The sequence below is a fragment of the Indicator indicator genome, chromosome 6, assembly GCF_027791375.1.
Source record: "Indicator indicator isolate 239-I01 chromosome 6, UM_Iind_1.1, whole genome shotgun sequence".
Taxonomy (NCBI): domain Eukaryota; kingdom Metazoa; phylum Chordata; class Aves; order Piciformes; family Indicatoridae; genus Indicator; species Indicator indicator.
Genome location: NC_072015.1, coordinates 2,668,744 through 2,692,873, shown reverse-complemented (window position 1 = coordinate 2,692,873; position 24,130 = coordinate 2,668,744). Strand labels below are relative to the sequence as shown.

The 24,130-nt window shown below is 44.2% G+C and overlaps 1 protein-coding gene across 1 annotated transcript in view; it reads left to right on the top strand.

The window, feature by feature from the left end:
* Positions 1 to 16,403, top strand: part of LOC128967741 (cadherin-9-like) — a 91,745-nt gene extending 75,342 nt beyond the window's left edge. The window contains exons 9-11 of the mRNA XM_054381947.1: positions 11,966 to 12,083; positions 12,183 to 12,434; positions 15,916 to 16,403. Coding sequence (XP_054237922.1) covers positions 11,966 to 12,083; positions 12,183 to 12,434; positions 15,916 to 16,403 — 858 coding nt within the window. The remainder of the gene's footprint in view (positions 1 to 11,965; positions 12,084 to 12,182; positions 12,435 to 15,915) is intronic.
* Positions 16,404 to 24,130: the final 7,727 nt, after the last annotated feature.

The following is a 24,130-nucleotide window of genomic DNA, read 5'->3' as shown; positions in this document are numbered from 1 at the left end:
CACAGATTTTGTCACATATTGGAAGCTGGTTCAGCCCAGGCATGCTGCTGATCAATTTTCTTAACCCAATTTCCACCTAGTTCTTGATGAAATATCCAGTAATATATAAAATCCCGTTTCCTTTTCTGTGGAATGCTGAGCCTCTATAACCACAGGGATGCCAGGAGCACATCAGATAGGCAGCTTGTTATTCAGAACTCCCTGACATCCAAAGTGCCAACATAATTCCAGGAATTGTTTTCTCTAACTGTAAAAATGCACAAAAATCACTGAATCACAGAATGTTAGAGGTTGGAAGGTACCTCCAGAGATCATCAGGTCCAACTCCCCCCTGCCAAAAGCACCATCAGCTAGGGTAGTCCACACAGGAATGCATCCAAATGGGTTTTGAAAGTCTCCAGAGGAAACTCCACAACCTCTCTGGGCAGCCAGTTCCAGGGCTCTGTCACCTCACTGTAAAGAAGTTTCTCCTCATGTTGAGGTGAAAACTTCCCTGTTCCAGTTTGTATCCATTGGTCCTTGTCTTATCACTGTGAACCACCCAAAAGAGCCTGGCCCCCTCCACTTGACACCCAATCCCTCACATATTGATAGACAGTGATCAGATCCCCTCTCTGTCTTCTCTTTTCCAAACTAAACAGCCCCAGGGCTCTCAGTCTCTCTTCACAGGGGAGATGCTCAAGTCCCCTAAGCATTCCTGTAGCTATTCACTGGACCCTCTCTATCAGATCCCTGCCTCGCTGAAATTGGGGAGCCCAAAATTCAAAAATACTTGAGAGGCAGTTTCCAGCAAGTGTAGCTGCAGAAGAAAAAGAGATTCTGTTCAGACAATGGTATGGGCTTGGAAGTTCCAACCCCCTTGCCATGGACAGGGAGACCTTCCACTGGACCATGTTGCTGGATGCCTTGTCCAACCTTGTCTTAAACACCTACAGGGAGGGGGCATCCACAACCTTCCTGGGCAATCTGTGGGCAGTGACTGGCTGGAAAGCAGCCAGGAGGAGAGGGATTTGGGGGTGTTGGTGGAGGAGAAGCTCACCAGGAGCTGTCAATGTGCACTTGCAGTCCAGAGAGCCAAGCAGAGCCTGGGCCGCATCAGGAGAAGTGTGGCCAGCAGGGCAAGGGAGGGGATTCTCCCTCTCTGCTCAGCTCTGGTGAGACCACACCTGGAGCTCTGTGTCCAGTTCTGGAGCCCCTATTACAAGAGGGATATGGACCTGCTGGAACATGTCCAGAGAAGGGCCACCAGGATGAGCAGAGGGCTGGAGCTCCACTCCTATGAGGACAGTGAGAGAGTTGGGGCTGTTCAGTCTGGAGAAGAGAAGGCTCCAAGAGAACTTCTTGTGGCCTTCCAGTACCTGAAGGGGGCTACAAGAAAGATGGGGAGGGACTTTTTAGGATCTCAGGTAGTGACAGGACTGAGGAGAATGGAACAAAGCTGGAAGTGGGGAGATTCAGAATGAGCATAAGGAAGAAGTTCTTCCCCATGAGAGTGGTGAGAGCCTGGAATGGGTTGTGCAGGGAGGTGGTTGAGGTCCCATCCCTGGAGGTGTTTGCAGCCAAGCTGGATGAGGCTGTGGCCAGCCTGCTGTAGTGTGAGGTGTCCCTGCCCATGGCAGGGGGGTTGGAACTGGCTGATCCTTGTGGTCCCTTCCAACCCTGACTGATTCTAAGAATCTGTGAATCTGTTCAGTGTCTCACTACCCTCACTGCAAAGAATATCTTCCTAATCTCCAGTCTAAATTTACTCTTTTCCATCTTAAATCCATTCCCTCTCACCCTATCACTACAGGCCCTTGTAAAAAAAAGTCCCTCTCCAGCTTTCTTGCATCCCCCTTCAGGTAATAGAATTTCAGGGAACAGTCACAGGTCTTGCAGCCTGTCCCTATAGGGCTCTGATCATCTTTGTAGCCTCCTCTGGACCCAGTCAAGGAGTTCCACATCCTTCTTGTGCTTTGTGCTCCAGAATTGGATGCAGTTCTCCAGCTGGGGTGTCATGATAGCAGAACTTGGGGGTCAGAATCACTTCCCTTGTCCTGCTGGTCACACTTCTTTTGCTGCAGGGTTGCTTTCTGAGCTGCAAGCCCTCACTGATGGTTCCTGGAGAGTTTTTCATCGTCAGCCAGCAATGCTACAACTTTTGTTGTGGTGCCTAAAATCAGCAATGAATATAGAGAGACAAACCTGAACATTTTCTGGCTAAGTTCCAGGCAGCCTGCATTGTTCATTTTTAACTGTCTCCCTATAATACAATAAGGATACAGCATCATGTTGTGTCATTTATTGCTCCATCACCTTAGTTTTGATAAGAGGATGCTCTGGGGAGACCTTTTAGCAGCCCTCCAGTACCTGAAATAGGCCTACAAGACTGCTGGGGAGGGACTTTTTGCAAGGGCTTGTAGGGATAGGATGAAGAGGAATGGATTAAGCCTTGAGGAGGGAAGATTTAGACTGGAGATTAAGAAGAAATTCTTCACAGTGAGGGTGGGGAGACACTGGAACAGGTTGCCCTGGGAGGTTGTGGCTGCCCCCTCCCTGTAGGTGTTCAAGGCCAGGTTGGACAAGGCATCCAGCAACAGGGGCTAGTGGAAGCTCTCCCTGTCCAAGGTAGGGAGGTTGGAACTAGATGATCTTTCAGGTCCCTTCCAACCCAGACCTAAATTCTATGATTTCAGAGACAACCTGCATCATCTGTCTTATTGGAATCACTCTCGCTTCCTGACACACCACAGCAGTGCTTCTGCATCTGGTGCATGTTGAAGGAGAGTCAGGCTGAGGAGATAAATACATGCAGTTTATAATTTTTTAATTGGGCCTAGCTACTAATCACACCACTCTGTAAATCTCAGCTGCCTCAGGAATTAGAATGATCAAACATCGCTCTCTGCCACTCTCATTCCCCACACCAGCAGATACCAGGGGCTGCACTCAGGGTGTTTTTCAGACAGCATTAGGAGGGTCAGAGGAAAGAGAATCCTACATCCACTCCTCCTCCCCTGCTGCCTTTTTCTTTTTTTCCTTGCTGTTGTTTCCAAACAACAATGATATGGCTGGGGAGAAACATTATCACCAGAGGTGGGGCTCTGTTCATTAGGAGGTTGGAACAGATTGGTCACCAATCAAGTCCTGTTTCACTGGCTAACAAACACAGGCTAGAGATAAAAGAAACAAACACAATGCAGCTTCCTTCTCACCCAATTTAGAAATCCCTAATCCCTTAATGGCATGCTGGGGCCCCAGGGACTGCTGCGGGGAAGGCTCTGATACCAGTCCTCTCATGCCCTTGTCACGAAAATTAATTGGGTCTTTTCTGCTGGATTAGAGGATGAGTCCTCTCCATGGAAACCAGGAATATTTACTCGAAAAGAAGAATGCTTTAACAGAACCATTTGCTGGTAACGATTTGGCTAATTTCAACACCTCTCAACAGCAATATTTAAGGCAACAAACCTGGCTTCCTATTATCTACAGGGAGGCAATATTCTTTCCTGCCATTCAGGGGCTCTCAGACATCAGAACACAGAAAGGGTTTGCTTCTGATTCTGCAAGCTGGTAGATTTTTCTTTTCATTAGTCTCCATACTCCCTTTTTCAGATGGAGCAGGAGGAGATCACATTTTTCATGTGGCCATTGCTAACCATCAGTCACAAGCTGTTTATATGTTGCAGCTGCCTCCTCTAGGAGGTTTGATTTTGGGAGAGACTCATGCTGACAGCTTGTTTCTCTTTTGAAGTAGGAGTTGGGAGTTCAAGGCAGAATATTCCAACATCTGATAAGCATGCAGTCCTGCTTTAAAACTGCCAACATGTTTGTGGAACAGAGCCAAGACTTGAAAAACCAAACTGTTTTGCCTTACCAGACATGAAGCTTTGCTAAGTGGTGGGCATTTTAGAACATTTCTTCAGGCATAAAGTGTCAAGATCAAAACCTTACACATGTGGTGGAAGCTTCTTTCTGCACCAGCATCACACAGAATTGTGTCTGAACTGTGTGACCACTCAAGCCACAATATTCAGAGAGGTGCAGCCACTGGCAGCTGGATTGATTTGATTTTGAGACACTTCTATATGCTTGACACAGAGGAAGTGTATTAGTACTTAATTTCTAAAGAACATCAGCCATTCCAAATTCTTCTACAAAATCTTCATCCTACTGCTCTTTAGCTTGGAGGGGAGAAGCCTGAGAGGTGACCTCATTGCTGTTGATAAATATGTGGAGGGTGAGTGCCCAGAGGCTGGAGCCAGGCTCTGCTTGGTGATGCTCAATGACAGCACAAGGGGCAATGGGTAGAAGGTGAGGCATAGGAAGTTCCATGGAAACAGAAGGAAGAATTATTTCCCTGGAACAGGCTGCTCAGCTGGGCTGTGGAGTCTCCTTCTCTGGAGATGAAATTCAAGACTAGTCTGGGTGTGTTCCAATGTGATCAGATATAGGTGATCCTGCTCTGGCAGGGGGGTTGGACTGGATGAGCTTTTGAGGTCCCTTCCATCCTGTAATGCTCTGTAATTCTGTGATTAATACATTCACCATTACTTAGTGATTGGCCTCACCAGGAAGGAAAAGGGAAACAAAAAGTTGCATTTCCATCATTCCCCCCACAGTATTTACACACTGCTACCTGCTGATGCTTCTCAAAAGCAGAGAGACTCTCTCACAACTTTTTCATAGTTTATTGTGGACAAAGTGGTGAGACCTTTCCAGATTCCTTGAGGTATTTGTTCCTTTGGCAACAAAAAACCAAGCTTAATAAATTTTAAGAATGACAAAGCCAGTGCTGCAAGACATAGAGTTTGTTCTGTTCTCCACCTTCACTACTTCAGAAAAAAAAAAACACCAAAAAACCCCAAACAACAGCAAAATGTCTCAAACATCCCTTTTTCATGTCCTTAGTGATATTTTTTAAGTCTTATCTCAGAAGCAGCTGAAAGGAGATAAATGACACCTGAGAAATTTCACTGTTGTACAATGTTCAGGTTTAACTAGGAGCATAATGCAACAAGGACAGAAGCCCAACTGATTCCAGTGGATTGAAGACCTACTCCTCTGCATATCTATAATCACATACCAGAAGCAACAAAATGCAGCAGCTGCTCCTGTATCTCTACTTTAACAATGTCTGTCTCCACTGGTCTTATTTCTGAGACTTGAAGTACAATTTTCATGTTAGATGACAATCGCATCCTTTCAAAGCGTAGAAACTGCACTATATACAACAGCAGACAAACTTCAGATCCCTCTGAAAGTGCCATTAGCAGAGCGTCACAGAATCATTAGGGTTGGAAATGGCCTTCAAGATCACAGAATCACAGAATCATAGAATCATAGAGTCATAGAATCAGAGAATGGTCTGGGTTTGAAGGGACCTCCAAAGCTCATCCAGTCCAACCCCCTCTGCACTCAGCAGGGGCATCCTCAATCAGAGCAGGTTGCCCAGAGCCCTATCAAGCTTCATGTTGAATATCTCCAGGGATGGGGCCTCAGCCACCTCCCTGGGCAACCTGTTCCACTGCTCTCCTGGTACAGAACATTTTCCTAACATTCAATCTAAGTCTGCTCTTCTCTGGTTTGAAACCATTGCCCCTCATCGTGTCCCTGCAGGCCTTTGCAAACAGTCTCTCTCTCCATCCTTCTTGTAGCCCCCCTTCAAGTACTGGAAGGTTGCTATTAGGTCTCCCTGAAACCTTCTCTTCTGCAGGCTGAACACCCCCAGCTCCCTCAGCCTGTCCTTATAGCAGAGGTGTTCTGACCCCCTGATTGCTATTGTGGCCCTCCTTTGGACCTCCTCCATCATGTCCACATCCTTCCTTTCTTGAGGGCTCCAGAGCAGAAGGCATCATCAAGCCATCACATTTATAGTGAATTTTCAAAGAAGGAATTATGAAAAAAGGGTTGGAAATTGCCTTTCAGCCACCACTGATATGCTGCTGTTTTGCAAAGAAGCAGTAGCAGACAATCTTGCAGCCACTTTCTTTGTCTCAAATTTTGTTTTGCTAATAGAAATCTGTCATCTGAAAGCAGATAGCATTTTGCCCACCCAGAAGCCTCAACTTGTTCAGATTTCTCCTGTGAGCCTTTCCAGAATCTGTCTGAAGCATGCCTCTGTATTTTTAAAGTGTGTACTCTGGAGGTAATGTGCAGCTCTGCTTTATTCACATGGCATGCCAAGTCAGCACAGGCTGAAAAGTCTGTCTAAAAAAAAGTGGTTAGGTGGTGCTGATCTCTGTGCTGTTAAAAATGCATTACAAGCTTAATGGCTGCTTTAATGGCTCCTCTATTCCTTTTAGAGGTAGTCTCAAGGCTGAACCTGCAACTCAACTCTCCTACTCCTGCAGCTCTCCATATCCACAGATGCAATCTCAGAAACAATAAGGGTGTGCTCTGAAGTGCTAAAGGACTGTTGTTATTTCAGAATGCCCTCAACTAGCTTTTAGTCACTTTCTGTCTTTAAAACAGCTTGAAGAAAACTGGACAGCAGGCTACACCTAGGGATATACTAGACATGTGTAAGAGATCTGTTACTAGGCAGCCTATTCATCTCCAATTACCTTTTCAGAGACGAGCCTGAATGGTGGTAAAATAGCCTGACATGAACTACAGTCACCGTTTTTATTCTGGTATAAGTCATGGCCTTAAAACCACAGTATCCAGGGGAAAAGAAAACATCACAAAACAGGATTATAATTGGGCCATTCCATGAGACAAACAAACAAAACAGAAAGAGAGAAAAAGAGAAAAAGGAAAAGGGAAAGGAAAAGGAAAAAGGGAAAGGAAAAGGGAGAGGGAAAGGAAAACGGGAGAGGGAAAGGAACAAGGGAAAGGAAAAGGAAAAGGGAAAGGAAAAGGAAACAGGTGAACAGGAAGGAACAGGGAACAAGGCAAAGGGAAACGGCCACGGAAAATGCACCGGCACACACAGTCCACCGTGCCCCTGTCCCGACCATTCCCCCGTCCCCGTCCCCACCCGTGCCCCTGCCCCCGTCCCCCCCTCCCCTTCCCCTCCCCGCCCTCCCTCCCCCTTCCCCTCCCCGCCCCCTGCCCCTCCCCTGCCCCTTCCCCGGCCCCTCCCCCCCTCCCCCTCCCCCTCCCGCCCTCCCCCTCCCCCTCCCCCTGCCCCCTCCCCCTCCCCCCTCCCCCTCCCCCTCCCCCTCCCCCTCCCCCTCCCACCCCTCCCCCTCCCCCCCCCTCCCCCTCCCCCCTGCCCCCCCCCTCCCCACCCCGCCCCCGCCCCCCCCCCCCCTCCCCCCCCCCCTCCCACCCCTTCCTCTTTCCCCACCCGTCCCCACCCCCCCCCTATCATCGCCCATGCCCACTTACCCCCCCAATACCGCTCCACAACACTAATACACCCGCCTGCCCTAACAATCCGGCTATCCCAGGGTCCACATTCTACCACCTCCAACCATCTATATACTGTCTTGTTGCAATAAGCACTTTGCCCTCAATGCAAAGGAGAAAAACTTTATGTCAGTGACTAAGTTTCAATACCCTGACAGACAAGTGGTCCCTAAAAACTTGAGTTTCCCCAATAAGAACCACTAAGGAGTGTTTCTCTAAATGTACTGAAATTCACAAGCAGATCCACACACAATCCCTACAAGAATGACAACAATGCTGTGCTTTCCAAATTGTGCTCATTTCCCTGGGGATTTAGGGAAGGAAAAAAAAAATGGGAATGGTTTTAGTCTTCTCTAATCTTGATATGCTTGAAATATATTTGGGTAAAAGTTGTTTTCCTGGAATCACAGAATCACAGAATGTTAGAGGTTGGAATATCATCAAGTCCAACCCCCCTGCCAACAGCAGCATCACCCAGGGTAGTCCACAAAGGAGTGCATCCATCCAGGTTGGTTTGGAAAGTCTCTAGAGAAGGAGACTCCACAACCTCTCTAGGCAGCCTGCTCCAGGGCTCTGTCACCCTCACTCTAAAGAAGTTTCTCCTCATGGTGAGCTGAAATCTTCTGTGTTCTAGTTTGAACCCATTGTTCCTTGGCTTATTACTGCACACCACCAGAAAGAGCCTGGCCCCCTCCACTTGACACCCACCCCTCAGATATTTATACACAGTGATGAAATCCCCTCTCATCCTTCTCTTCTCCAGACTAAACAGCCCTCAGGGCTCTCAGTCTCTCTTCACAGGGGAGATGCTCAAGTCCCCAAATCCTCCTCCTGGCTCTCCCTTGGACTCTCTCCAGCAGGTCTCTGTCTCTCTTGAACTGGGGAGCCCCAAACTGGACACAGGATTGCAGCTGTGGTCTCAGCAGGGCAGAGTGCACCTCATAAACCTGACAACATCAGAGATCCTTCTCTAAACTCCTGCTGATCATAACTCAATGTGCTCAATTTACAGCTGTCTACCTATAAACCAAAAGCAAACAAACAAACAAACAAACAAAACCTTAATTAAATACTATTTCTAATTTCCTTTTGCCTTTCATTTGGAAAATTTCACTTGCCTAACATCCTTTCTCATTGTTCTTTCACTCTCCCACCCTTCCTGATGGAACAACAACTGGCTCTCAATATATGCAGCCAATAGTTAGAGCAGGTGATGAGGTGGTTTGTTGTATTTTTATTTTTCCTTTTTTAACCTTCCCCTCAAGAGTAAGTTTTCAATGTAGTTTCGTCCTTCTATGCCTGGAACAATTGTCCTCCATGTGATTTGCACTTGAAGGGAATCAAATCCAGATCCTACAACCATCCCACTGATGACATCTCAAAAAGCCCCAAGCTACTTAGCTGCAGTTTCTGGCAGCTATTCTAACAGGATATTTTCTCCTTGAGTTCTTCAGCAAGCAGTTGAACAAATGTTATCACTTATTCCAATTCTCTTTCTTCTCTTTGGTACTTTTACACTTCTTCCATCTTTTCAAACTTCTGAAAAAGTGAGAAGAAAATTTTCTTCTTATAATGGAATAGTTTAGTCTTATCAGGAGTACTTATTTTTGGTAGCTATATTACACTTTTTGTAATAAGAACTTCAAAACTAAACTCAAGCATCTGGTCTGGTCTCCTCTGTGGCACCACTCTCAAAGGAATATTATGGCAAAAAGAAAAGCAACAGGACATTGGAAAAATGCTGGCACAATCAGAGCCTCATAAATGTACTGAACATAAGGAGGGACTGCCATAAGGAGGGACTTGGCTAAGTTGGGAGAGAGAGCTAAAACTTACAAAATAAAAATAAAAAATAAATAAATTAAAGAGTAATGGTCACCAAATGCTTTAAAAGTGAAGAGAACTTATAAATTTAGTTCTTGTTCTAATCACACTTGGCAAAACTGCATAATCCTGTCTTCAGCATAGGCACATCCTCTTGTACAAGGCTGATGTTCACAAATTGCCTTTCAAGCTCACAGGCTCACAGATCACAAGATGTTAGTGGTTGGAAGGGACCTCCAAATATCATTGAGTCCAACCCCCCTGCCAGAGCAGGACCATAGAATCTAGTGCAGGTCACACAGGAATGCATCCAGATGGGTGTTGAAAGTCTTCAGAGAAGGAGACTCCACAACCTCTCTGTGGAGCCTGTTTCAGTACTCTGTGACCCTCAGTGGTGAAGTTCCTCATGTTAAGGTAGAACCTTGGTGTGCTGTAGTTTATATCCATTACCCTAAGTTCTTTGTTATGCCTCAAAAATAGAAGGAAAATGATTTTAAAAAAAACTTGGATTTGCTTTAGAAGGAGCTGCAAGGAAGCCAATGAGCCAAACTCAGAGTTCTTTACTGTTGATTTGCCTATACCAACTTGATATTATTCACTGCACCCCAAAATTAAGTAGGAAAAAATGGGCCAATGACTCATGCAGTACAACACAAGCAGCAGCAGATTCCTGAGTGATACAGTAAGAAGAACATTTTATTTTTGGTAGCCCTATGATCATGCTTGTCTAGCACATTGCTCCATCCTCAGAGATGCTAAATGTCCTCCAAAAATTAACTGTGTCCCTCAAGCTGATGTTCAGAGGAAGCACATAAGAAAAAAGGCATTTCTCACTCGATTGCTGCAAAGCTTAAAAACCTCTCAGTGTTACTTGTCAATTACTGTAGGTTTTGGGGTTTTTTGTGGGTTTTTTTGGTTTGTTTTTTTTTTTTTTTTTTTTGAAGGAGTCATGCTGTATTTTCCCTGGAAATATCAGAAAAACAGTCTGCAAAATAAGTCTTTGATAATGAATGGCTTTGATGTCTGTGGGGTTTCAAGATGCCCTACACGCTGCAAACCTCACGGCAGTCATTGGCTCCCTCATGGCTTTGAAAGAAACAAATCTGACTGCTGAGCTCTTTCTGCCTCTATGTTTAGGTGTTGTAGGAAATTGCTCCAGTTAGCTGCAGCATCCTCAGTTGAAACTTCCTCCCATTCTCATTCTGCCAGGCTTTGCCATCTTTTGATTGAATTCAAAACGTGTCCTTGCAAGCCAAGGTGGAGTAGGGATCACTTTCCAGGCTGATAGCCACTAGGAAGTGCAGAGGGCACAGCAGTCATTCATGTGGCTGGCTAGAATTACTATGACCCATGTAACCTGGCATGGTGTTATCTCTCACAAGTCTTTTCACAAACCACAGCTGCTCTTTTACACAGGTAGCTTTTACTTCCTTGTTCATGCAGCTGTTTTCCTTACAGAATCACAGAATATTAGGGGCTGGAAGGGACCTGAAAAGCTCATCCAGTCCAACCCCCCTGCCAGAGCAGGAGCACCTAGAGCAGGTCACACAGGAACACATCCAGGCAGGTCTTGAATATCTCCAGAGAGGGAGACTCCACAGCCCCCCTGGGCAGCCCATTCCACTGTTCCCTCACCCTATAATTCTTCCTCCTGTTTCCATGGAACTTCCTATGCCTCAACTTCCACCCACTGCCCCTTGTGCTGCCATTGGGCATCACTGAGCAGAGCCTGGCTCCAGCCTCTGGGCACTCACCCTGCACATACTTACAAACATGAATGAGGTCACCTCTCAGGCTCCTCTTCTTCAAGCTAAAGAGCCCTCAGCTCCCTCAGTCTCTCCTTCTAAGGAAGATGTTCCACTCCCTTCAGCATTTCTGTGGCTCTCTGCTGGACTCTTTCAAGCAGTTCCCTGAGCTCCTTCTTGACATGAGAGGCCCAGAAATGGACACAATATTCCAGATGTGGCCTCACCCGGGCAGAGTAGAGAGGGAGGAGAACCTCTCTTGACCTACTGACCACAGTCCTTCTAATCCACCCCAGGCTACCATTGGCCCTCTTGGCCACAAGAGCACATTGCTGGCTCATGGTCAACCTAGCCTTTATCAGCCTGGTAGCAGATAGGAAGAGACAAATTGCTCTGTGTGTGTGTGTGTGCCTGTGTGTGTGCCTACATACACATGAGTACACACAGGTGCATGTTTTGGTGCAATAGGAAAGCCTGTGCAATCCAAATGCATTGCTGAAGCCTCTCCTTTTAAGCCACACTGGCCCTGTGCTGGGCTCCCTCCAAGTTGAGTTGCCTTGTTAGGGTAGCTCCTAAATTCAACAGCCAAAGGTTTCAATTTGGGAGGGAGTAAAGTGTCTCTGTTTATTATTTCAGGAGAACCAAGTGTCCTACCAGTGCAGCAGGAGTAGATAAGGTGGACTGGGAATTAGACCCAGTACAAAATTGGCTTACACACTGCTCTGTGTCATTGCTACATGAGGCCACAGCAGGTTTATGACTTAGTCAGAAGGGCAGTTCTTGCTGTACAGCTGCAAGATACTGAGTGCAAATCAATGCACATGGCTGTCCTGCAGTGAGGACTGGGCCCCTGTGTCCTCCTCCATTAGGTATTTAAACAACAAACCAACAATTCACTTACTCTAAACTCTCCTGCATGTGTGTGGAGGAATATTTGGCTTAGTGCATCAGTGTCTGTCTTCAGATAGAGGCTGATGAGATTTTTGCTCACCATGGAAAGCAGAGACCTTGATTCCAACCCAAGATTTCTAAACCCTGCTGAAATGCTGTTTTCTTTATAGCTGATACAGACTGTGAGTGCAGTGGACAGAGACGAGCCCCCACGAGGACACAGATTTTTCTTTGAGCTGGTGCCAGAATTTGCTGCTCAGCCAAACTTCTCCATTGTGGACAACAAAGGTAACCTCCTGCCCAGACCCTCCCCCTTCCACACACCTCCAGGACAAAAAAAGAAATAATACTTCATCCTTTTTTCTATGTTTTTTTTTTCTGTTCCAGATAACACAGCAGGAATTATGACCAGAAGAAACGGCTACAGCCGCAGTAAGACGAGTACCTACCTCCTGCCAATCCTAATCTTTGACAATGACTACCCCATCCAGAGCAGCACTGGCACCTTGACCATCCGAGTGTGTGCCTGTGACAGCCATGGCAACATGCAGTCCTGCAGTGCTGAGGCCTTGTTCCTCCCTGCTGGCCTCAGCACGGGGGCACTGGTGGCCATTCTCCTTTGCATCATCATCCTGCTAGGTAAGAACCAGTAACCAAACGTTTAATGGGCAAGGCAAAGGTCTGCTCACTTCAGGACAAGTGCTTTCTGAGATGGAAAAGGATCTGGGAGGATGGGTGAGAAACCTACAACGGTCTGCTCATCATCAGTGCTGCTCAGAAGAATGTGTGAAAAGTGACATAGAATCATAGAGCTGTTGAGGATGGAAGAGACCTATGAGATCATCAAGTCCAGTCCCTCACCTAGAGCTCACAATCCCACCACGACTGCTAAGCCACTAGCACTAAATCACAGCCCTCAGCACCACATCAATCCATCTTTTAAACACCTCCAGCTGATGAATACACCACCCCCCTGGGCAGCCTGCTCCAATGCTTCAGAACCCTTTCTGTGAAGACATTTTTCCTAACATCCAGCTTGAACCTCTCCTGGCACAGCCTGAGGCAGTTTCCCTTTGTCCTCTTGTTTGTTGCATGTGAGAAGAGACTGACCCCCATCTGTATCCAACCTCCTTCAAGGTAGTTGTAGAGGGTGAGGAGGCCTCCTTTTAGCCTCCTCCTCTCCAGACTAAACAACCAAAGTTCCCTTAGCTGTTACTTGTAAGATTTGTATTCGAGGCTCTTCACCAGCTTGGTTGCTTCTTTGGACATGCTCCAGCACCTCTTGGAGTGAGGGGCACAAAACTGAACTCAGTACTCAAGGTGTGGCCTCTCCAGTGCCAAATGGAAGGGGAAAATGAGATTATCAACATTATTTAGATTAAACACATTTGAACATCTAGGGTAATTTTCAGTTTCCATGCTTGTTTGAGTAATATTTTTATCTTACAAACAGATCTACATTTAGATTCAGGATTTTAAAATCATATTCATGAAGCTGAGTGATATGTTTCTCAGTGATTAAGGAAACAAATAAATATCAATTATGCTAGCTATTTCATCATTAATGGTTTCTAATTTTTATACCCAGGAAATATTAAGCTCAAAAGCATAGAAGAGAAACATTCAGTTGCTTGAAAGTGGTAGTGAGAGCAGCTGATTAAATAAATTGTGAGCACAGAACTCAGATGGGCAGTTGGAGAGCAGAAACATCAGACAGGTGAGGTGATGTATGAAGAAGTTAGAATAAATTCCAGCTCCTAACTTTGTGTTATGAGCATAAGAACTGCAGCTTGCATGCTTGGCTTTCCAGGGAAGTGTCTCCCTGCAAGTGCCATCATCTCTACTTTGCAGACAAGCTCTGTGGAAAACCTCTTTGCCTTTCCACCTGTCCTGGTAAAGCAGAGCTTGCCAAGAAGGAAGCAACAAACTTACATATCCAATCATCCCTTCTATTCACCAGCACTCAAATCATTCAGAGTAAAGTCTTTGCCCCTAAGGTCAGCAACAATGCTCAGCAACCACTGTCGTGCCTCACCTGCAGAAGGTCTTGCTGGCCTCTCCTATTTACTGCAACTACTGGACCTAGGGTCAGATTTATGAATTCATTTAGGCATTGAAATCCTACTGGATTCAATAGCACTTAGGCAGAAGAATGTATTTACTTCAGCCTTTCATCTCCCTCTGTAGAGCTTTGGTTTTGAGTCAATCCTCACCTCTCCAAAAGGAAAAGTTATTCAACTAACATTTCTCAAACTAGGGGAATCAAGTTTTTGAAAAGAAACCACACAGGATCACAGGATGTCAGGGGTTGGAAGGGACCCAAATAGATCATCGAGTCCAACCCCCCTGCCAGAGCAGGACCATGCAATCTAGCTCAGATCACAGAGGAACACGTCCAGACAGGCCTTGAAATTCTCCAGGGAAGGAGACTCCACAACCCCCCTGGGCAGCCTGCTCCAGGGCTCTGTCACCCTTACAGCAAAGAAGTTCCCCCTTGTGTTGAGGTGGAACCTCCTGTGCTGCAGCTTGCATCCATTGTCCCTTGTCACAGGGAGAAAGTGAGCAGAGCCTGTCCCCTCCCTCCTGACCCCCAGCCCTCAGATATTTATAAATATTTATTAAATCCCCTCTAAGTCTTCTCTTGTCCAGAGTAAAAAGCCCCAGGTCCCTCAGCCTCTCCTCCCCAGGCAGTGCTCCTGTCCCCTAATCATCTTCATAGCCCTCCACTGGATGCTTTCCAGCAGGTCCCTGTCCCTCCTAGACTGGGGAGCCCAAAACTTAACACAGTACTCAAGATGAGGTCTCACCAGGACAGAGTAGAAGGGGAGGAGAACCTCCCTCGATCTGCTGGACACTCTTGAGTAGCAAAGATTGGATTTTCTTTTAGTCATTAAAGCAAAAAAAAAAAGTATCTTTTTAATAATGTTGATAGCTGAAGAGCTTCAGGTTCTTCTTTTCGGAAGGACCTGTAGATCCCACTTTCAGAAGGAGTGCCTGAATCACTTGCAATCAACAATGGGAATTGCTTTTGCTAAGGACATTCAGCTACACTTGATGGCATTTCCCTTAGTGACTGCCAGGAAGGCACTGCTTCCCAAAATTAAAATATCCATGGCAGCATGTTGTAGTTTAAGACTTTGTCTGCTTTTTAACATCAGCTTAGAATTATAGAATCACAGAATTGTAGAATGGTCTGGGTTGGAATGGACCTCCAAAGGTCATCTAGTCCTTCTGCACTCAGCAGGGACATCCTCAACTAGATCAGGTTGCCCACAGCCCTGTCCAGCCTCACCTTGAATATCTCCAGGGATGGGACCTCAACCACCTCCCTGGGCAACCTGTTCCAGTGTTCCACTACTCTCATGGTGCAGAACCTGTTCCTAACATCCAATCTAAATCTGCTTTTCTCTAGTTTGAAGCCATTGTCCCTCATCCTATCACTGCAGGCCTTTGTAAACAGTCTCTCTCCATCCTTCTCGTAGCCCCCTTCAGGTACTGGAAGACCACTATTAGGTTTCCCTGGAGCCTCCTCTTCTCCAGGCTGAATCCTCCAGCTCCCTCAGCCTATACTTGTAGCAGAGGTGCTCCAACCCACTAATCATTTTTGTGGTCCTCCTCTGGACCTCCTCCATCAGGTCCACGTCCTTCCTACACTGAGGGCTCCAGATCTGGATGCAGTACTCTGGGTGAGGTCTCACCAGAGCACAGTAAAGGGACAGTCAAGCAGTAAAACTTAATTGTTTATGCATTTCAGATAGATCTTATTTTAATCATTGCTCCCATAGGCTTAGGACAAAAAAAAAAAAATTAGAAAATAAAATCAAAACAGAAGTTTCGGCTGCTATAAATACATTAATATTATTTTCCTTAGTAACTCCTTATCTTTCTTTATTAACTACTTGGTGGTAGGTTTTATCTCTATTTTCATATGAAAAATCCCATCTCAGCCTTATTTTTTTTCCCCAGTTCAACAGATATGCTGATTTATTTAATTTCTAACTACCTTTTCATTATTATTATTAATTATTATTATTATTATTATTATTATTATTATTATTATTATTATTATTATTATTATTATTACTACTACTACTACCATTCCTCTTTTGTTTCCTTTCAGTATTAGTTGTCTTGTTTACGGCTCTCAAGAAGCAGAGGAAGAAAGAACCTCTGATCATCTCCAAGGACGATGTTCGGGACAACATCGTGACCTACAATGATGAAGGAGGTGGGGAGGAAGACACCCAGGCTTTTGACATTGGCACACTGAGAAATCCAGAAGCGAGGGAAGAAAGCAAGATGAGGAGGGATGTTATCCCAGAAACTATATTCCAGATAAGGCGGACTGCGCCTCTTTGGGAAAATATCGATGTCCAAGATTTTATCCATAGGAGGTTAAAGGAGAATGATTCAGACCCAGCTGCCCCTCCTTACGATTCACTAGCAACCTATGCCTACGAGGGAAATGATTCCATAGCGAATTCCCTCAGCTCCCTGGAATCTCTCACCACGGAGGCTAACCAGGATTATGATTACCTCAGTGACTGGGGACCTCGGTTTAAAAAACTGGCGGATATGTACGGGGGAGAGGATAGCGATCGAGAGTGAGGAGAAAGTCGCCTGTAACCTGCTCAGTGTTAGTGAAATTCATGTCTCTGTTACCACATCAAGTGGCCTACTCTCTCTTCTTTGGGAATTAAAAGAAAACTCAGCTCTGAGAACTAGGTGTTGTCTTTAGTCAGGAGTTTGCTTCATCGATAAGTCAATGTGAATGAATAGGAATGAGTTAAGATGTCCAAGAAATCAGTAATTCGCCCTCTCTGCCTAGAAACCTCTGGTAAAAGGTTTTTAGCCACAGTGAAAAAGACAATAAAAGGCTTTTTGTGCCTTTAATAATGAGGTGAAAACTTTTTCTTTCTCTTTTTCTTTTTCTTTTTCTTTCTCTTCCTTTCTTTCTTTCTTTCTTTCTTTCTTTCTTTCTTTCTTTCTTTCTTTCTTTCTTTCTTTCTTTCTTTCTTTCTTTCTTTCTTCTTTCTTTCTTTCTTTCTTTCTTCTTTCTTTCTTTCTTTTCTTTCTTTCTTTCTTTCTTTCTTTCTTTCTTCTTTCTTTCTTTTTCTTTCTTTCTTTTCTTTCTTTCTTTTCTTCTTCTTTCTTTCTTTCTTTCTTTCTTTTTTCTTTCTTTCTTTTTTCTTTTTCTTTCTTTCTTTCTTTCTTTCTTTCTTTCTTTCTTTCTTTCTTTCTTTCTTTCTTTCTTTTCTTTCTTTTCTTTCTTCTTTCTTTTCTTTCTTTCTTTCTTTCTTTCTTTCTTTTCTTTCTTTCTTTCTTTCTTTCTTTCTTCTTTCTTTCTTTCTTTCTTTCTTTCTTTTTTCTTTCTTTCTTTCTTTTTCTTTCTTTCTTTCTTTCTTTCTTTCTTTCTTTCTTTCTTTTTCTTTCTTTCTCTTTCTTTCTTTCTTTCTTTCTTTCTTTCTTTCTTTCTTCTTTCTTTCTTTCTTTCTTTCTTTCTTTCTTTCTTTCTTTCTTTCTTCTTCTTTCTTTCTTTCTTTCTTTCTTTCTTTCTTCTTTCTTTCTTTCTTTCTTTCTTTCTTTCTTTCTTTCTTTCTTTCTTTCTTTCTTTCTTTCTTCTTTCTTTCTTTCTTTCTTTCTTTCTTTCTTTCTTCTTTCTTTCTTTCTTTCTTTCTTTCTTTCTTTCTTTCTTTCTTCTTTCTTTCTTTCTTTCTTTTCTTTCTTTTTCTTTCTTTCTTTCTTTCTTTCTTCTTTCTTCTTTCTTTCTTCTTTCTTTCTTTCTTTCTTCTTTCTCTTTCTTTCTTTCTTTCTTTCTTTCTTTCTTCTTTTTCTTTCTTTCTTTCTTTCTTTCTTTCTTTCTTTCTTTCTTTCTTTCTTTCTTTCTTTCTTCTTTTTTCTTTCTTTCTTTCTTTTCCTTCCTTTGTTCCATTCTCCCTACTCACTCGCTCCCTCCCTTCCTCCTTCCCTTCCTTCCTCCCTCCCTTCCTCCTTCCCTTCTTTCCTCCCTCCTTTCCTTCCTACCTTCCTTCCTCCCTTTTGTTTTTAACTGCTTTGCATTACCTTTCCTACCAGCTGGGACAGTGTGCACCTTGCATTGTAACCTAATCTCAAAAGATATATTAAAAAAAAAAAATAGGTTAACATTACCGTCATATTTATTGAGTTGAAGGATGTCTGTGTGGATTCATCATGATATTTTTATATATGTATATTTATATTTTTGTATTTTTATGCAATAAATTAGTATTTATAAAAACACTCCTGGCTCAGGTGCTGCTCTGTTCAGCAGTAGGAACTGCCCAGTCTTTGGGGAGCAAAGGAAATAGCATATTGTGCAAGGCTTGAGGTGTTTTTGGCTGCATCACGTTTTTGCTCACACAGGTGCTTTCTGGAACTCAAACCCCCTGGGTTCCACTAGCTTCATGGTAAAGAACTTGTTCCTAACATCCAAGCTGAATCTACTCTAATTTCAAACCACTTCCCCTTGTCCTCTCACCACAGGCTTTTGGAAACAGTCCCTCCCCAGCCTTCTGGTAGGCACACTTCAGGTACTGGAGGACAGCTATTTGATCTCCCTGGAGTCCTTTCCCCTCCAGGATGAACAATCCCAGCTCTCTCAGCCTGTCCTTGTAGAACAGATGTTCCAGTCTCCTACCATTTTTGTGGCCCTCTTCTAAATCAATTTCACTGTGAAACTCACCTCCACATACCTTCTTAAATGGATAAGTGAGCAGTGAGAGGAGTTAGCAGATTTCAGGAACCATAAAGATTTTATCTGGTAGATAAGACAAAAATTTTATATTATACCTTTTCTTTTTTTTAAATAAAAATTGAATAATTAAACGACCATCAATAATAAAAGGGAAGCTTTTGTATTCTAATCTTATTTGGGGGGGTTCAAATGTAATTAGGCAAATCAGACACATTACTAATAGGTTCTTTGTAAATCAAAGGGAGCCAAGTAATAAAAATAAAGTCTAACAACTATTTTATTAAAGATATTCATGTTCTACTCCTTCAAAGGAAATAAATTTATACATTTGCATTTGTTTTCTAAAGTGATATGGAGAACCTTCAAGTATATATTTGCATTTAAATGTCATTTGCTGGACCAGCTTTTATTCTAATATGTTCTGTTCAGGAGAGAAGGAATTTACCTGGATGTGATCAAACTGAGAGCTGAAAGCTTTATCAACAGTTATGAAAATAAAAAAAAAAAAAAGAAAGAAAGAAAAAGAAACCCCCTCAAATGTATGAAAAGGCATCAAAGATTTCACCAATACAGGATGGTACTATCCATAGTACTTCCATTCTTAATATGGACTTTAAGGAAAGCTGGAGAGGTGGGCACAAGCCAATCTCATGAGGTTCAACAAGACCAAGTGCAAGGTCCTACATCCGAGTCAAGGCAATCCCAAGCACTAATATAGGCTGGGCAGGGACTGGCTGGAGAGCAGCCCTGAGGAGAGGGACTTGGGGGTGCTGGTGGAGGAGAAGCTCAACAGGAGCTGTCAATGTGCACTTGCAGCCCAGAAAGCCAAGCAGAGCCTGGGCTGCAGCAAGAGAAGTGTGGCCAGCAGGGCCAGGGAGGGGATTCTCCCCCTCTGCTCCACTCTGCTGAGACCACACCTGGAGTACTGCATCCAGTTCTGGAGCCTCTGTTCCAAGAGGGCTATGGACATGCTGGAAGGTGTCCAGAGAAGGGCCACAAGGATGAGCAGAGGGCTGGAGCTGCTCTGCTGTGAGGACACACTGAGAGAGCTGGGGCTGTTCAGTCTGGAGAAGAGAAGGCTCCAAGAGACCTTCTTGTGGCCTTCCAGGATCTGAAGGGGGCTCCAAGAAAGCTGGGGAGGGACTTTTTAGGATCTCAGGTAGTGACAGGACTAGGGGGAATGGAATAAAGCTGGGAGTGGGGAGATTCAGACTGGACATGAGGAAGAAGTTCTTCCCCATGAGAGTGGTGAGAGCCTGGAATGGGTTGTGCAGGGAGGTGGTTGAGGCCCCATCCCTGGAGGTGTTTGCAGCCAGGCTGGATGAGGCTCTGGCCAGCCTGCTGTAGTGTGAGGTGTCCCTGCCCATGGCAGGGGGGTTGGAACTGGCTGATCCTTTTGGTCCCTTCCAACCCTGACTGATTCTATGATTCTATTACTTTGTATGCATAGGATTGTCTGCCTATATGTTTGAGTGTATAGATAGATATATATATATATATATACATATATATATAAGAAGTCCACTTTATTATCTATAAACTTAAGATATGACTTCTATTCAGAGATGCCTACTCAAGAGACAAGAGAAACAAATCATGGCAGAGCAGAAGACACAAACCAAAGGATGCAAACCAGTCTGATTTTACAGGTTGGTTTATGTTGTTCTAGCATCCTACTTTCAGGAGGTAAGTTTTACATTTTGGTTTTGTTTCAGTTCCTGAATCATAATTTAAACTAGGAGGGATCTGGCTTGAACTCTACTTTAAGACTCACTTCCAAATTTAGTCGTGGGTTTTCTTTCTTATTTTTTTGTTTCACATCTTTGCTAAAATCTCATAGAAATGGAAATGAAGGAAAAAGTGTTGTGAATATCACTGTTCCTGCATTCCAAAGAAATCATGTTGATGGTACTTCTGCAGGGGAAGTGAGTGCCTCTGTGCAGAGCCAGCCCACCTGCTGCCACAGGGCACCATGCAGCAGAGGAAACCCAGGAACATTAACTTCTTTCCCTTTTGCTTCCTGCCCACTGCCATCCCGGTTCAAAGCACAGCGCTCTGCAAACGCTCTCCACCTGCTCCAGCAAAATTCGTTAGAAATCATTTTAGCCAAGCTCAGATCAGTAAAAAAATATTTCAAAAATGACAATCTCTTGTCACAGCTTCAATATCTTCTTCCTCTTGCAGGTGCAGGCATACTGTTTTAGCAGGGAATACGTTTCCATAGCGGTCCTGTGACTTCAGATTCGAGCATATTCCTGATTTTGTGCTTTTCACCATGGGATTTGACACAGCTCCTGTCATAACACATATTAATATACCTTCACCAAGCTTGGATGAACTCCATAATTTAAAAAAGCACTTGCTTTTAGAGCCAGTGTGCCAAGTATTTCTCCCATCACTTCTCACACGGGAATGACAGGCTGTACAAAGCAAGCAAATTTGATTTTTGGTGGGAAGAAAATGATGATGATGATGTTCTCATAGTCCTGTCCTTCAGTTTACCTTTTGAGTTGCTGGTAGATATTTGACCACATTAGAAACAGTTTATGATCTGTCAGAACATCTCTGAAGACTCAAAATCCAGCGCTGGATCCTTGCAACCTTCCTTTTCTTCCAGCAGCAGGAGGCAGAATGACCCTCCCTAGATATTGCATCATATAAATACTTCTCTCACCCTTACCACTGGAAGAAGAGGTGAGAGCTGGAGTTTCAAGAGTGAAAATGGTGAGAGAAAAATTAGGGCTGGGATTTTTGTCACTTGAGAATTGCTCTTGTGGCTGTCAGGAAGCAGGATGCTAGTTGCTAGGAGCAACAATAATAATACTTGCTTCTTATATAACACTGCTCCTCCCTAGTTTTTAAGGCCTTTTACAAAGCAGGTCAGTGTCATTTAACAGGTAGGAAAAGCACTTATTTGTGCATCAGCTTCCTCAAGGACACCCAGCAGGACAGGAGTGAAAAGAGAAGCAGAAGTCTGCCTTGAGGACAGTTAACCATTTAGGAGGCATTAATGTACCTTCACTGCTTAAACTGACCAGAAATTTTGCTTTTAATTAACTTTTACTACCCCAAGAATTTCAGACTTCTTAAAAGGAAGATGTCTTTCCCTAGGACACCATGAATCAAGGATACTTGCAAATCAAGGTTGTGCTTTGGCTAAGTACGTGCTATGGTTTGAGGCTGGATGCCTTTAAGAAACATAGAGAAGTCTTCCGGGAGGACTAGACAGTCTGGAAGATGCACACTGGAAAGTGTAATCTTAGGTTATTCCATTCCCATAATGCCTGCATCTCCCTTTTATAAGGTGTGGTGGGTTGAGAATTCCCTCCCAACATAAAATTCACAGAATCACAGAATCAACCAGGTTGGAAGAGACCTCCAAGATCATCAAGTTCAACTGATCACCCAACCCTATCTAATCAAATAGACCGTGGAACTAAGTGCCTCACCCAGGCACCTCCAGGGATGTAGACCCCACCACCTCCCTGGGCAGCCCATTGCAATGGAAAATCTCTCTTTCTGTGAAGGACATTTTTCTATGACCAAACCAAAACTTCCCCTTGCACAGCTTGAGACTGTGTCCTCTTGTTCTGTTGCTGGTTGCCTGGGAGAAGAGACCAATCCCCACCTGGCTACAACCTCCCTTCAGGGAGTTATGGACTGCAATAAGGTCAGACCAGATCAGCTGAAAAGCAAATAAAGCTGCGCTTACAAACAAAACTGCAATCTCAAATATGAAATCCAATGAATATATACAAAATCATAGAATCATAGAATCAGTCAGGGTTGGAAGGGGCCACAAGGCTCACCCAGTTCCAACCCCCCTGCCATGGGCAGGGACACCTCACACTACAGCAGGCTGACCAGAGCCTCATCCAGCCTGGCTGCAAACACCTCCAGGGATGGAGCCTCAACCACCTCCCTGCACAACCCATTCCAGGCTCTCACCACTCTCATGGGGAAGAACTTCTTCCTCACATCCAGCCTGAATCTCCCCACTTCCAGGTTTATTCCACTCCCCCTAGTCCTGTCACTACCTGACACCCTAAAAAGTCCCTCCCCAGCTTTCTTGGAGCCCCCTTCAGATACTGGAAGGCCACAAGAAGGTCTCTTCAGAGCCTTCTCCTCTCTAAACTGTAAAACCCCAACTCTCTCAGTGTGTCCTCACAGCAGAGCAGCTCCAGCCCTCTGCTCATCCTTGTGGCCCTTCTCTGGACACCTTCTGGCACGTCCAGATCTTTCCTCTAACAGGGGCTCCAGAACTGGACACAGAGCTCCAGGTGGGGTCTCACAAGAGCAGTGTAGAGGGGAGAATCACCTCCCTTGCCCTGCTGGCCACACTTCTCTTGCTGCAACCCAGGATCTGGTTGGTTTTCAGGGCTGCAAGTGCACACTGCTGGCTCATGCTGAGCTTCTCCTCCACCAGCACCCCCAAGTCCACACAATATGATTGCACAGAGGAAGCAGAACCCTCATGGTTTTGGTCTTTCTATTGATTTTATGAAGAGTCCTTAAAAGGTAAATGAAAATGAGCTGTGCATTACATCATCAATACAAATCCACTCCTGCACAACTGACATAACCTGACACAAATCTAGCCATACATGTTAGGGCTATAAAGGAAATCTCTTTTGATGTTTTAAACCAGGTATTTGCACAGGTGTTAAAAATCTTGATCCTAGAAATCATCTAAAGCAGGTTTAAATAAATGTTAAAGGGGTAGAGTTGGCATTGTAGGTTTTATAATTCGCAGAAAGGTTCTTTGTACAGGCTTTTAAATAATCTTAGAAAAACTATGAATCTCTAATCATAGAGGAGTTGGGACTTGATGATCTCCAGAGGTTCCTTCCAACCCCTAACACCCTGTAATGCTGTGATAATCTCTTGTATAGAGCGGGGGAAAAAAAAGAAAAGAAAAATCATACATTTCTACCTATCAAACAAAGACTTCCTTATTAAAAAACAAAATATACCTTCTTAATATAAGAAGAGTCTGAGGAGAGAGGCAGTATCTTTTATCCAACTATATTGGCTGCTTTAATAAAATCAGACCAGTCCTTAGGCTTATGAATCCCTTCTCATTAGCACTGACAAAGCCTAGAAAAACCTCCAAAGCCACTCTGCAATGTAAACTTTTTTAAGTCCAAATGCTAAACTAATTTTTGAACTGGCCATTAGCAGAAGGTTTCACTGAGAAATTGTGGGTTTTTTTGTCAGTAGGGTGATATTTGCAAGGTAGAGGTTCTGGCATGCCCTATAGCCACCCTTAGGGTAGCCAATTTTCTGCTCACTTTGGTTGGGTGTGCACAAGAATGGTAAAGGAGTCAATGAGGAAACATTCTTCTAAACTTACTTTTCAGCCAGTAGAGCAACACACTGCTTGGATTTTGGAGGATAGGATTCTCAGTACACCCAGAGAGGCAAAAGAGCAGGAATTCCAAATTGAAATAATTAGATAAACCAGGCTGCAACAAAATAGTTCACTATTCATATGCATAATGCATGCAGATTCTAAATCAATTTTATTACGTAATTAAATAACAATTTATCAGTCCCAGTCTAGGATTATTGTTCCTTCTGCTCCTTCCTTCTCCAAGGAAAACTCCTCACAGCCCTCCCC